Genomic DNA, 15000 nt, shown 5'->3' with positions numbered 1-15000 from the left:
AAGGGGGATACCTAGTCAGTTGTATAACAGAAAGGAAAGGGGGATACCTAGTCAGTTGTACAACAGAAAGGAAAGGGGGATACCTAGTCAGTTGTACAACAGAAAGGGGGAGACCTAGTCAGTTGTACAACAGAAAGGGGGAGACCTAGTCAGTTGTACAACAGAAAGGAAAGGGGGATACCTAGTCAGTTGTATAACAGAAAGGAAAGGGGGATACCTAGTCAGTTGTACAACAGAAAGGAAAGGGGGATACCTAGTCAGTTGTACAACAGAAAGGGGGATACCTAGTCAGTTGTACAACAGAAAGGGGGATACCTAGTCAGTTGTACAACAGAAAGGAAAGGGGGATACCTAGTCAGTTGTATAACAGAAAGGAAAGGGGGGTACCTAGTCAGTTATACAACAGAAAGGGGATACCTAGTCAGTTGTATAACAGAAAGGGGATACCTAGTCAGTTGTACAACAGAAAGGGGGATACCTAGTCAGTTGTACAACAGAAAGGGGGATACCTAGTCAGTTGTACAACAGAAAGGGGGATACCTAGTCAGTTATACAACAAGAAAGGGGGATACCTAGTCAGTTATACAACAGAAAGGGGGATACCTAGTCAGTTGTACAACAGAAAGGGAAAGGGGGATACCTAGTCAGTTGTACAACAGAAAGGAAAGGGGGATACCTATTCAGTTATACAACAGAAAGGGGGATACCTAGTCAGTTGTACAACAGAAAGGGGGATACCTAGTCAGTTGTACAACAGAAAGGGGGATACCTAGTCAGTTGTACAACAGAAAGGGGGATACCTAGTCAGTTGTACAATAGAAAGGGGGATACCTAGTCAGTTATACAACAGAAAGGGGGATACCTAGTCAGTTATACAACAGAAAGGAAAGGGGGATACCTAGTCAGTTGTACAACAGAAAGGAAAGGGGATACCTAGTCAGTTGTACAACAGAAAGGGGGATACCTAGTCAGTTGTACAACAGAAAGGGGGATACCTAGTCAGTTGTACAACAGAAAGGGAAAGGGGGATACCTAGTCAGTTGTACAACAGAAAGGAAAGGGGGATACCTAGTCAGTTGTACAACAGAAAGGAAAGGGGATACCTAGTCAGTTGTACAACAGAAAGGGGGATACCTAGTCAGTTGTACAACAGAAAGGGGGATACCTAGTCAGTTATACAACAGAAAGGAAAGGGGGATACCTAAGTCAGTTGTACAACAGAAAGGGGGATACCTATTCAGTTGTACAACAGAAAGGAAAGGGGGATACCTAGTCAGTTGTATAACAGAAAGGGGATACCTAGTCAGTTGTACAACAGAAAGGGGGATACCTAGTCAGTTGTACAACAGAAAGGGGGATACCTAGTCAGTTGTACAACAGAAAGGGGGATACCTATTCAGTTGTACAACAGAAAGGAAAGGGGGATACCTAGTCAGTTGTACAACAGAAAGGGGGATACCTAGTCAGTTGTACAACAGAAAGGGGGATACCTAGTCAGTTATACAACAGAAAGGGGGATACCTAGTCAGTTATACAACAGAAAGGGGGATACCTAGTCAGTTGTACAACAGAAAGGAAAGGGGGATACCTAGTCAGTTATACAACAGAAAGGAAAGGGGGATACCTAGTCAGTTGTTTAACAGAAATGGGGATACCTAGTCAGTTGTACAACAGAAAGGGGGATACCTAGTCAGTTATACAACAGAAAGGAAAGGGGGATACCTAGTCAGTTATACAACAGAAAGGGGGAGACCTAGTCAGTTGTACAACAGAAAGGAAAGGGGGATACCTAGTCAGTTATACAACAGAAAGGGGGATACCTAGTCAGTTGTACAACAGAAAGGAAAGGGGGATACCTAGTCAGTTATACAACAGAAAGGGGGAGACCTAGTCAGTTGTACAACAGAAAGGAAAGGGGGATACCTAGTCAGTTATACAACAGAAAGGGGGATACCTAGTCAGTTGTACAACAGAAAGGAAAGGGGGATACCTAGTCAGTTATACAACAGAAAGGGGGAGACCTAGTCAGTTGTACAACAGAAAGGGGGATACCTAGTCAGTTTATACAACAGAAAGGGGGAGACCTAGTCAGTTGTACAACAGAAAGGGGGATACCTAGTCAGTTATACAACAGAAAGCGGGATACCTAGTCAGTTGTACAACAGAAAGGAAAGGGGGATACCTAGTCAGTTGTTTAACAGAAAGGGGGATACCTATTCAGTTGTACAACATAAAGGGGGATACCTAGTCAGTTGTATAACAGAAAGGGGGATACCTAGTCAGTTATACAACAGAAAGGGGGAGACCTAGTCAGTTATACAACAGAAAGGGGGATACCTAGTCAGTTGTACAACAGAAAGGGGGATACCTAGTCAGTTGTACAACAGAAGGGAAAGGGGGATACCTAGTCAGTTATACAACAGAAAGGAAAGGGGGATACCTAGTCAGTTGTACAACAGAAAGGGGGATACCTAGTCAGTTGTACAACAGAAAGGGGGATACCTAGTCAGTTGTTTAACAGAAAGGGGGATACCTATTCAGTTGTACAACAGAAAGGGGGATACCTAGTCAGTTGTACAACAGAAAGGGGGATACCTAGTCAGTTATACAACAGAAAGGGGGATACCTAGTCAGTTGTACAACAGAAAGGGGGATACCTAGTCAGTTGTACAACAGAAAGGGGGATACCTATTCAGTTGTACAACAGAAAGGGGGATACCTAGTCAGTTGTACAACAGAAAGGGGAATACCTAGTCAGTTGTACAACTGACTGCATTCAACTGAAATGTGTCTTTCGCATTTAACCCAATTAACCCAACCCCTCTCTGAATCAGAGAGGTACGGGGAGCTGCCATAATCAACATCCACGTCTTCGGCGCCTGGGGAACACTGCCTAGATCCCAGAAATGTTGCATATGTACAAAAAGCTTATTTCTGTAAAAATGTTGTACACTGATTTGTTTACATCCCTGTTAGTGAGCATTTCTCCTTTGCCAAGATAATACATCCACCTGACAGGTGAGGCATATCAAGAAGCTGATTAAACAGCATGATCATTACACAGGGACAGTAAAAGGCCACTCTAAATTGTGCAGTTTTGTCACACAATGCCACAGATGTGAGGGAGTGTGCAATTGACATGCTGACTGCAGGAATGTCCACCAGAGCTGTGGCCAGAGAATTCGATTTTCATTTCTCTACCATAAGTCTCCTCCAATGTAATTTTGGAGAATTTGGCAGTACGTCAAACCCGGCCTCACAACCGCAGACCACGTGTAACCACGGCAGCCCAGGACCTCCACATCCTTCTTCTTCACCTACAGGAATGTCTGCGACCAGCCATCCGGACAGCTGTTGAACCTGAGGAGTATTTCTGTCTGTAATAAAGCCCTTTTGTGGAGAGAAACTCTGAGTGGCTGGGCCTGGCTCCCCAGTGGCTGGGCCTGGCTCCCCAGTGGCTGGGCCTGGATCCCCAGTGGGTGGGCCTGGCTCCCCAGTGGGTGGGCCTGGATCCCCAGTGGGTGGGCCTGGATCCCCAGTGGCTGGGCCTGGCACCCCAGTGGATGGGCCTGGATCCCCAGTGGGTGGGCCTGGATCCCCAGTGGGTGGGCCTGGCTCCCCAGTGGCTGGGCCTGGATCCCCAGTGGATGGGCCTGGATCCCCAGTGGATGGGCCTGGATCCCCAGTGGGTGGGCCTGGATCCCCAGTGGGTGGGCCTGGATCCCTAGTTGATGGGCCTGGATCCCCAGTGGGTGGGCCTGGATCCCCAGTGGGTGGGCCTGGATCCCCAGTGGGTGGGCCTGGATCCCCAGTGGATGGGCCTGGATCCCCAGTGGCTGGGCCTGGCTCCCCAGTGGCTGGGCCTGGATCCCCAGTGGGTGGGCCTGGCTCCCCAGTGGGTGGGCCTGGATCCCCAGTGGATGGGCCTGGATCCCCAGTGGATGGGCCTGGATCCCCAGTGGATGGGCCTGGATCCCCAGTGGGTGGGCCTGGATCCCCAGTGGATGGGCCTGGATCCCCAGTGGGTGGGCCTGGATCCCCAGTGGATGGGCCTGGATCCCCAGTGGGTGGGCCTGGATCCCCAGTGGGTGGGCCTGGATCCCCAGTGGATGGGCCTGGATCCCCAGTGGGTGGGCCTGGATCCCCAGTGGGTGGGCCTGGATCCCCAGTGGGTGGGCCTGGATCCCCAGTGGATGGGCCTGGATCCCCAGTGGGTGGGCCTGGATCCCCAGTGGGTGGGCCTGGATCCCCAGTGGGTGGGCCTGGATCCCCAGTGGGTGGGCCTGGATCCCCAGTGGGTGGACCTGGATCCCCAGTGGGTGGGCCTGGATCCCCAGTGGGTGGGCCTGGATCCCCAGTGGATGGGCCTGGATCCCCAGTGGATGGGCCTGGATCCCCAGTGGGTGGGCCTATGCCCTCCCAGGTCCACCCATGGCTGCGCCCCTGACTAGTCATGTGAAATCTATAGATAAGGGCCTAATATTTCAATTGATTGATTTACTTATATCAACTGTAACTCAGTAAAAGCATTGAAATTGTTTCATGTTGAATTTATATATATATCAGAATGTCATGTTAACACTATATAACAAGACATATAGGCTTTTCCTCCTCCGCAGAAGTGGACTGGTGCGATTGCTATGATTTTGTTACTAAATTCTTATTCTGTATTTTATGCTGCATTTGTAAACACATTTGCAAGAGACAGCGGTCTCAATGGGACCCTGAATAAATAAAGGTTTAATAAAATACATAAATATTATCAGAATATTATCAGTGTATAACAAGACAGTACTACTACTGTAGCGGGGTCAGAGGTCAGATCAGCATGGCACTGTGGAGCTCTCAGACAGAATGACTTAAAGTGTCCCTAGGGAATAGGGAGGAACAGAGAGGAATCTGTGGAATCTACAAAAACGGAACTAACAGAGAGAGAGGAACAGAGAGAGAGGAACAGAGAGAGAGAAAGAGAGAGAGAGAGAGAGACAGAAAGACATAGAGACACAGAGAGAGAGAGAGACATATAGAGAGGAACAAAGGCTAACAACGAGAGAGAGATAGAGAGAGACAGAAAGACACAGAGACACAGAGAGAGACATATAGAGAGGAACAAAGGCTAACAAACAGAGATAGAGAGAGAGAGAGCGAGAGACACAGAGAGAGAGAGAGAGAGAGAGAGAGAGAGAGAAAATGAACGAGAGACAGAGAGAGAGAGAGAGCGAGCGAGAGATAGAAAGAGAGCGAGAGACAGAGAGAGAGAGAGAGAGAGTGAGCGAGAGATAGAAAGAGAGCGAGAGACAGAGAGAGAGAGAGAGAGAGAGAGAGAGAGAGAGAGAGAGAGAGAGAGAGAGAGAGAGAGAGAGAGAGAGAGAGGTATTTGAAATATACACAGGGATAGACAAGGGAGAGATGGGTGGAAATCCATGTTTCAACAAGACGAGGTGGTTAACAGAAAGCAGTGGTCAGTGTAGACGTACCCAGCTCAAACATTTGGAGAGGGAGGTTGAGGAAGCCGGAGTGTGGTGTGTAGGGGTTGGTCTGTCCGGGAGCGGTACACACATCGTCAGCCGCCGGCAGCAGCAGCAGAAAGGAAACATTATGACCCAACTCCAACACCTCGTGAGTGTAGATACGGAAGTGCTTGGCCTGCAATCAGACACGACCACACAGAGTGAGAATAAGAACAGGACCACACAGAGAGAATAAGAACACGACCAAACAGAGTGAGAATAAGAACAGGACCACACAGTGAGAATAAGAACAGGACCACACAGAGTGAGAATAAGAACAGGACCACACAGTGAGAATAAGAACAGGACCACACAGTGAGAATAAGAACAGGACCTCACAGTGAGAATAAGAACAGAGTCACACAGAGTGAGAATAAGAACAGGACCATACAGAGTGAGAATAAGAACAGGACCACACAGTCAGAATAAGAACAGGACCACACAGAGAGAATAAGAACAGGACCTCACAGAGTGAGAATAAGAACAGGACCACACAGTGAGAATAAGAACAGGACCACACAGAGTGAGAATAAGAACCGGACCACACAGAGTGAGAATAAGAACAGGACCACACAGTGAGAATAAGAACAGGACCACACAGAGTGAGAATAAGAACAGGACCACACAGAGTGAGAATAAGAACAGGACCACACAGTGAGAATAAGAACAGGACCACACAGAGTGAGAATAAGAACAGGACCTCACAGTGAGAATAAGAACAGGACCACACAGTCAGAATAAGAACAGGACCACACAGAGAGAATAAGAACAGGACCACACAGTGAGAATAAGAACAGGGCCACACAATGAGAATAAGAACAGGACCACACAGAGTGAGAATAAGAACAGGACCACACAGTCAGAATATGAACAGGACCACACAGTGAGAATAAGAACAGGACCACACAGTCAGAATATGAACAGGACCTCACAGTGAGAATAAGAACAGAGTCACACAGAGTGAGAATAAGAACAGGACCACACAGTCAGAATAAGAACAGGACCACACAGTCAGAATAAGAACAGGACCATACAGAGTAAGAATAAGAACAGGACCACACAGAGTGAGAATAAGAACAGGACCACACAGCGAGAATAAGAACAGAACCACACAGTCAGAATAAGAACAGGACCACACACAGCCATGCAAGCAGGCGCATACGAGGAAGTATGCAGGCCGGCACGCACACGCAAACACAGACACACTCACTCTCTAGTGCAGAACGACATGCTATTTGTACTGTGGGGCAAAAAAGTATTTAGTCAGCCACCAATTGTGCAAGTTCTCCCACTTAAAAAGATGAGAGAGGCCTGTAATTTTCATCATAGGTACACTTCAACTATGACAGACAAAATGAGAAAAGAAATCCAGAAAATCACATTGTAGGATTTTTAATGAATTTATTTGCAAATTATGGTGGAAAAGTATTGGAAAAATAAATACAGCCCCACTGTATTTATTATGGATCCCCATTAGTTCCTGCCAAGGCACAGCTACTCTTCCTGGGGTTTATTATGGATCCCCATTAGTTCCTGTCAAGACAGCCGCTACTCTTCCTGGGGTTTATTATGGATCCCCATTAGTTCCTGCCAAGGCAGCAGCTACTCTTCCTGGGGTTAATTATGGATCCCCATTAGTTCCTATCAAGGCAGCAGCTACTCTTCCTGGTGTCCAGCAAAAGTAAGACAGTTATACCATTTTTTTTTTTTTTTTTTTTTATACTTGAGGGAACACAAAGAAAGTACAAATAAAGTCAAATAAAAGAACAACAAAAAAAGATCTGTCAGTTACAGTGCACTTCATACCTTCATCATCATATCATCATATTAGTTACATTGACATCTTTGAATTAGACCTTTTCCAAGTACGAAACCCATTTTTCCCAGTATTCTTGACCTCTCTCCTGTTGAGTTCTTAAAGCAAAGGTCAAACGCTCCATGTGGTGTATTTCTTCTACAATGTCTATCCATTGTGTCACTGTGGGAGTGTCTTTTTGTAGCCATTTCCTAGTGACAGCCTTTTTACTGGCTGCCAGTAGGACTTTCAACAGGTACTTTTCTCTAGTGTGTAAGTTATCAGGTATTTCACGCATGCACAAAGAAATTAATGTTTGTTCTATGTCAAATCCCATTATTTTTCCAATGTTAGATCTTATTTCTCCCCACTAAGTTTCGATTACGGGGCAACTCCAAAAGATATGAGAGTGGTCCGCCCTCAATAGACCGCATTCTCTCCAACAAGGGTGTAGTGAGCCAGTCTGTTTTGATTTCAGTTTAGGTGTTATGAAGAAACATATAACATATAACATTCTTCCAACAGAATTCTCTCCATGACCTTGAGTTGGTGGAGCTTTGTTGACTCTCTAATATGTTCAACAATGTTTCATCAGTTATTTCAATGTTAAGTTCCTCTTCCCATTTCTTTTTAATATAGTTTGTAGAATGTTTCTTTGAGGATTGAATACCCAAGTAGAGATTTAAAAAAAAAAATGTTGTTACTCCCCAAGTTGTTATTATTTTGCTGAACTACCCTAAACCATGTCTTCAGAGAGAAATTAATCCACTGATTTTGTCTATTGTATATTTATTTTACCATGTCCTTATTTCCTGTTTGGGACTGTATGGGTATCTCTGTCAAAGTAGTCTCGATGTCTTTCCATTTGGATTCATATTCTGAATTGCACCAACACACCAGAGGTCTCAATTGGGCTGACACATAATAATCTTTTAGGTTTGGTTGTGCCATACCCCCACAGGTTTTTGGTAACTGTAATGTTGTATATCTAGTTCTTGGTCTCTTACTGTTCCAGATAAACCTTGATATCTGTTTATCCCATTCCCTGAACTGTTTAGGCGGGATTTCTATGGGCAGTGATTGGAACAAATACAGTAACCTCGGCAGGATGTTCATTTTGATTGTTTCAATTCTACTACTAAGATCTAAGGGAAGTGAATTCCCCCTTTCTAGGTCATCATATATTTTCTTGTTAATGTGATCGTAATTCATGCAATAAAGTTTGGGTGTATCTTTTGGTAAATTTACTCCCAGATATTTAATGGATGAAGAGGTCCAGGTGAAGTTATACCTGCTCTTCAGCTCTTCCTCTGGGGTATAATTATATACTAGGGCTTGGGTCTTGTGTACGTTAAGCACATACCCTGAATGTGTTCCAAATGTTTGTAAAACATCCATCAATCTAGGTACACTTGAGCCTGGGTCTTTAAGGAATAACAGAACGTCATCAGCATACATGCATATCTTATGTTCACTGCCTCTTATTGTTATTCCCTCTAAGGTTGGGTCCTGTCTTATTGCCTGTGCTAATGGTTCGAGGTACAAGGAGAAGAGCGTGGGTGAAAGATTACAGCCTTGTCTTGCCCCTCGCTCTAATTTTATCGTTCCTGTCAAATATCCATTTCTCTTTATTCTAGCGGTCGGACATGAATACAGTGTTTTGATGCACTGTATCACTTCTTTGTTGAAACCAAATCTTTCCATAACTTGGAATAGATAATCCCATCCCACTGAATCAAATGCTTTTTCTGCATCTAGGCTGATTAATATTGCACTTGTCTTATTCTGAGTAATGTGGTCCATGACATGTAGTATTCTCCTTATATTGTCCTGTGTCTGCCTATTTTGTATGAAACCAGTTTGATCTCCGTCAATCAATTCTGGGATTATGTTCTCCATTCTTTTGGCTATTATTGAAGCATATAGTTTATAATCTGTGTTAAGAATTGCGATAGGTCTATATGAACTGCATTCTTTCTTATCTTTACCCTCTTCTGGGATTACTGATATGATGGCCTCTCTCCATGACGGTGGGAGACCCCCCTCCCTCAGAGTCCAGTTAAAACAGGCCTTGAGTAGAGGCGCTAATTGTTCTCTGAAGGTCTTGAACCATTCTGAAGGGAAGCCATCAGTGCCTGGAGACTTGTTGACTTTTTGTTGAGATATTGCTTTATTAATTTCTTCGGTGGATATTTCTAAAGTTAGTCTATCATTTTGCTCTTTCCCTATTGAGGGGAGATCAAATGAGTTCAAAACGTGCTCTATTGTCTGTGCATCTGCCTTCTCTGGTTGCTTGTACAGATTTGTGTAATATGATTCAAATGCATTCTGTATTTCATCTAATTTTCATGTGATCTTTTTTTGTTTTGGGGTCTTTTATTTTGAAAATGGTTTTCTGTGCTTGTTGTTTCCTGAGTCTCCTTTGTAGTAATTTGGTTGCCTTTGAGCCTGCTTCAATTCTGTCTTTATTGATTCCTTGAATGCTGGACCATTCAGCATGCTTGTATTAAGTCTCCATATAGTATTTCTTGGTTTGCTATCAAGGTGTAGAGTTAGGTAAACTCCATTATGATCTGATAAGTCACTCTGCCCTTAAGCCTGTGACTATCTGCACTGTACATAAAAAAGTAGTCTAACCTGGAGTATTCAGTGTGGCGGACTGAGTAAAAAGTATATTCCTTATCGGTCTTGTGGGTGTCACGCCATACATCGAGCAGTCCTAGATCCTGCAGTATCCTATTGATCTTTTTGGCAACTAGGCTCATTTTCCTATTATGGTTTGTGCTGTCCAATTTTGAGTTCAGAATTGTGTTAAAGTCCCCTCCACAGATAAGAGTGTCAGAGGTTTCTGTGGCATTTAAATAAAACACCTTCCTGTAGAAGACCGTGTCACTCCCTGGGGGTGCGTATACATTAAATAATGTAACTTCCTGTAGAAGACCGTGTCACTCCCTGGGGGTGTGTATACATTAAATAATGTAACTTCCTGTAGAAGACCGTGTCACTCCCTGGGGGTGTGTATACATTAAATAATGTAACTTCCTGGAGAAGACCATGTCCCTCCCTGGGGGTGCGTATACATTAAATAATGTAACTTCCTGTAGAAGACCATGTCACTCCCTGGGGGTGTGTATACATTATATAATGAAACTTCCTGGAGAAGACCATGTCACTCCCTGGGGGTGTGTATACATTATATAATGTAACTTCCTGGACATATCAGTGTGGATGACGGATCACCACCTCAAGCTGAACCTCGGCAAGACGGAGCTGCTCTTCCTCCCGGGGAAGGACTGCCCGTTCCATGATCTCGCCATCACGGTTGACAACTCCATTGTGTCCTCCTCCCAGAGCGCTAAGAACCTTGGCGTGATCCTGGACAACACCCTGTCGTTCTCAACTAACATCAAGGCGGTGGCCCGTTCCTGTAGGTTCATGCTCTACAACATCCGCAGAGTACGACCCTGCCTCACACAGGAAGCGGCGCAGGTCCTAATCCAGGCACTCGTCATCTCCCGTCTGGATTACTGCAACTCGCTGTTGGCTGGGCTCCCTGCCTGTGCCATTAAACCCCTACAACTCATCCAGAACGCCGCAGCCCGTCTGGTGTTCAACCTTCCCAAGTTCTCTCACGTCACCCCGCTCCTCCGCTCTCTCCACTGGCTTCCAGTTGAAGCTTGCATCCGCTACAAGACCATGGTGCTTGCCTACGGAGCTGTGAGGGGAACGGCACCTCAGTACCTCCAGGCTCTGATCAGGCCCTACACCCAAACAAGGGCACTGCGTTCATCCACCTCTGGCCTGCTCGCCTCCCTACCACTGAGGAAGTACAGTTCCCGCTCAGCCCAGTCAAAACTGTTCGCTGCTCTGGCCCCCCAATGGTGGAACAAACTACCTCACGACGCCAGGACAGTGGAGTCAATCACCACCTTCCGGAGACACCTGAAACCCCACCTCTTTAAGGAATACCTAGGATAGGATAAAGTAATCCCTCTCACCCCCCTTAAAAGATTTAGATGCACTACTGTTCCACTGGATGTCATAAGGTGAATGCACCAATTTGTAAGTCGCTCTGGATAAGAGCGTCTGCTAAATGACTTAAATGTAAATGTAAATGTGAGAAGACCATGTCCCTCCCTGGGGGTGCGTATACATTAAATAATATAACTTCCTGTAGAAGACCATGTCACTCCCTGGGGGTGAGTATACATTAAATAATGTAACTTCCTGGAGAAGACCATGTCCCTCCCTGGGGGTGTGTATACATTAAATAATATAACTTTCTTGTTATCCAGTTTACATTTAACAAGTATAAATCTACCCTCCTTGTCTTTTATTTCTGACATAAACTCAAAATGAACTGAATTTGGGATCAAGATTGCAACTCCCCTTCTACCCATTTTGTACGAAGAAATAAAAGTGTTCCTATATCCCATTTTCTTGAGTTTCTCTTGTTCAGGTGTGGATAAGTAAGTTTCCTGACAGAATAGTACGTCACCTCTCTCTCGTTTCATCTTTGTTATGACCTTACTTCTCTTGACGGCACTCCGCAGTCCGTTTACATTGAGACTTATTACCTTACTTCTCTTGACGGCACTCCGCAGTCCGTTTACATTGAGACTTATTACCTTACTTCTCTTGATGTCACTGAGACTTATTACCTTACTTCTCTTGATGTCACTCCCCAGTCTGTTTACATTGAGACTTATTACCTTACTTCTCTTGATGTCACTGAGACTTATTACCTTACTTCTCTTGATGTCACTCCCCAGTCTGTTTACATTGAGACTTATTACCTTACTTCTCTTGATGTCACTCCCCAGTCCGTTTACATAGAGACTTATGACCTTAAATTACCCATGATGCATCAATATAAATAAAAAACCCTGTGCAACATATCTGCCTGCTTATCATGAATTTAAAAATTAACGAAAAATCAAGAACGATAATAAAATAAACCAAAGTGGGAAAATACTTTGGTATTTGGACTCCCATGTCAGAGGACTGTCTCTTGCCTCTGGGGTTTGAGGGGATGAGCCTGTCCGCAGGACGGGCCCCTCGCTCAGATATGAAAATGCGCGACGTAGTCACAAACAAGACCTGGTGGAACCAAAAATAATAAGGGCGCCTATTTCGTCGCTTATACACATCGGTTAATTACAAGTGAAAACTATATCGGTCATGCTTGCATATCATGAATCCTCCCCTTGATATGCCCTTCTGTCGCCCCAATGTCATTAATCCTTAGCTAATATATATGTTATTACCGTGACGCTACTTAGTGTGTTCGTAAAGAACACATGCTTTTGGCTACTCACCCTTGTTCAGCATTGGGGGAAAATAGGGGATATATTTTACCTATTGTAATGTCAACCGTAACAACCCAAAGTCTTAACAGCTCGCGGTAACTATTCATTCTGTTAAATCCGATTCAGTGTCTTACATCTTCCCGTTGGAAATGCCTGAGTCTCTCTCGGATGTGAACGTCCTCTCGCCGAGATGGTTTCCCTCTTTCTCCATGACCCTGCTTGTCAACAATGATCCATGGGAGAGCCTGCTCGAGTCTTTCACCTGGTGATGTCGCCTTTCTCCTGGCGGTATACTCCACTGGGAAGCCCCTTGACCTCAGGTCCTCAGCCGCCTCGTCTGCATGCTCGTATGTAACCGGGCCATTTTCCAGAAATACCCGCATTTTTGCCGGGTATGGTGTTCGGATGCGAATACCCTTCTCTTTAAGTGCCTTCTTAATGGGGCTGCATTCTTTCCTTCTTTTCAGTATCTCTCCCGCGTAGTCATGATCAAAGAACACTCTTTGGCCTTGGAAGTTAACAGGCTTTTTCCAGGTTGCATGTAAGACTTTCTCTTTGACTGAGACTTTTAGGAACCATACTACTATGGGTCATGTTGGGGCGCCGCTGGGGGGTTTTGAGGCCAGAGCTCGGGTGTGCTCTCTCGATTTCTAGGTCAGTGTCGTCTTCAAGTATGCCCTTGAATAGACCCTCCACGAAGTTGGGCGTAGTCTTTTTCTGCGTCCTCTACTACATTATAAAGTCTAATGTTGTTTCGACGTGAGAAACCTTCGAGTTCTGTCACTTTTGCCTGTAGTGCGTGTTGGCTTTTCAGTGACTGTTCAAGTATTTCCTTGACTGTGGAGTTCCATGTGTCTGTTTCCCCAATGCGCTGTTCTGCGTCCCCCATTCTTGTAGATATGCTGTGAAGTTCCATGTGTCCGTTTCCCCAATGTGCTGTTCTGCGTCCCCCATTCTTGTAGATATGCTGTGAAGTTCCATGTGTCCGTTTCCCCAATGTGCTGTTCTGCATCCCCCATTCTTGTAGATATGCTGTGAAGTTCTAATTTGTTTTCTTCCAATTTCTGGTTAATGTCCTTCTTGAACTCGTTTAGTTATTTTCTTACATCTTCTCGAAGTTCCTCTCGTAAGCCTGTGAGCGCCTCGCGCAATTCCTCCTTCATCACCTCATGAAATGAGAGTTCTTTTGCTGCTGCTGTCTTATATGCGCTAGCATTAGCCATTTCGGGTTCATCGACGATTATATCTTCTGCTGTCTTGTTACGGGCTGTTGTTGTAGCTCCGAGACCTTTTCCTATTTTCCCCTTCTCTGTTTTGCGTAAGTTATTATAATGCTCAGAGTAAATACTTGAATTTAGGGGGGGGAATACCCAACCGATGTGCAGTACGAAAAACTAGGCAGCCATTTCCTAAGTTGCGTCACCAGAAGACGGACAGTTATATAATTTTCATAACAGTACAATACATTCACAACAGATTTCACAACACATTTTGGTATTACTCAGCAAGGCAACATTCCAGCTTTTCAATCTGTGTCCTGGTAGATATTCACCTTGTTTTTCTATTTTATTTTTATCTCTAAAGTAATGGAACATTCTGGAAGTGAAAAATGTTAAAGACATTCTGTACGTCCAGTTTTTTTGGGAAAATAAATATGTTCAGTTGTTTAGGAACGTCAGAAGCAGAGAGCTGAGGCAAGCTATGTGTGGTGCACTACTTGTGACCAGGGCCCACAGAGCTCTGGTCCAAAGTAGTGCTCTTTATCGGGAAATGGGTGGAATTTTGGGACACAGCCAGTGAGACACCCAGGGAGATAGATGGCTTTAAAACGGGGAGCCTGGGGAAGAGCTCAGCTGATTTGTGTTGTTACCAACTCTGAGCAAAGAGCAGAGTGTTCAGCGGTACAAAGAAGATAAAATAGAAAAAACAAATCATCAACTATTCATTGACGCGAAACTCCGGACCATCAACCATCCAATATGGCTCTGGTCAGCGCCTGATGAGAGATGGCTTTTACCTGTCAGCGCCTGATGAGAGATGGCTTTTACCTGTCAGCGCCTGATGAGAGATGGCTTTTACCTGTCTGCGCCTGATGAGAGATGGCTTTTACCTGTCAGCGCCTGATGAGAGATGGCTTTTACCTGTCAGCGCCTGATGAGAGATGGCTTTTACCTGTCAGCGCCTGATGAGAGATGGCTTTTACCTGTCTGCGCCTGATGAGAGATGGCTTTTACCTGTCAGCGCCTGATGAGAGATGGCTATTACCTGTCTGCGCCTGATGAGAGATGGCTATTACCTGTCTGCGCCTGATGAGAGATGGCTATTACCTGTCTGCGCCTGATGAGAGATGGCTATTACCTGTCAGCGCCTGATGAGAGATGGCTTT

The 15000-nt window shown here is 45.1% G+C and overlaps 1 protein-coding gene across 1 annotated transcript in view; it reads right to left on the bottom strand.

The window, feature by feature from the left end:
- Window positions 1-15000, bottom strand: part of LOC115117616 (ankyrin repeat and fibronectin type-III domain-containing protein 1-like) — a 101417-nt gene that overhangs the window by 22343 nt on the left and 64074 nt on the right. The window contains exon 13 of the mRNA XM_065002323.1: window positions 5478-5646. Coding sequence (XP_064858395.1) covers window positions 5478-5646 — 169 coding nt within the window. The remainder of the gene's footprint in view (window positions 1-5477; window positions 5647-15000) is intronic.

This window comes from Oncorhynchus nerka, linkage group LG16 (genome assembly GCF_034236695.1).
Source record: "Oncorhynchus nerka isolate Pitt River linkage group LG16, Oner_Uvic_2.0, whole genome shotgun sequence".
NCBI lineage: Eukaryota > Metazoa > Chordata > Actinopteri > Salmoniformes > Salmonidae > Oncorhynchus > Oncorhynchus nerka.
The sequence above is the reverse complement of the archived record's forward strand: the minus strand, read 5'-3'. Positions and strand labels throughout refer to the sequence as shown.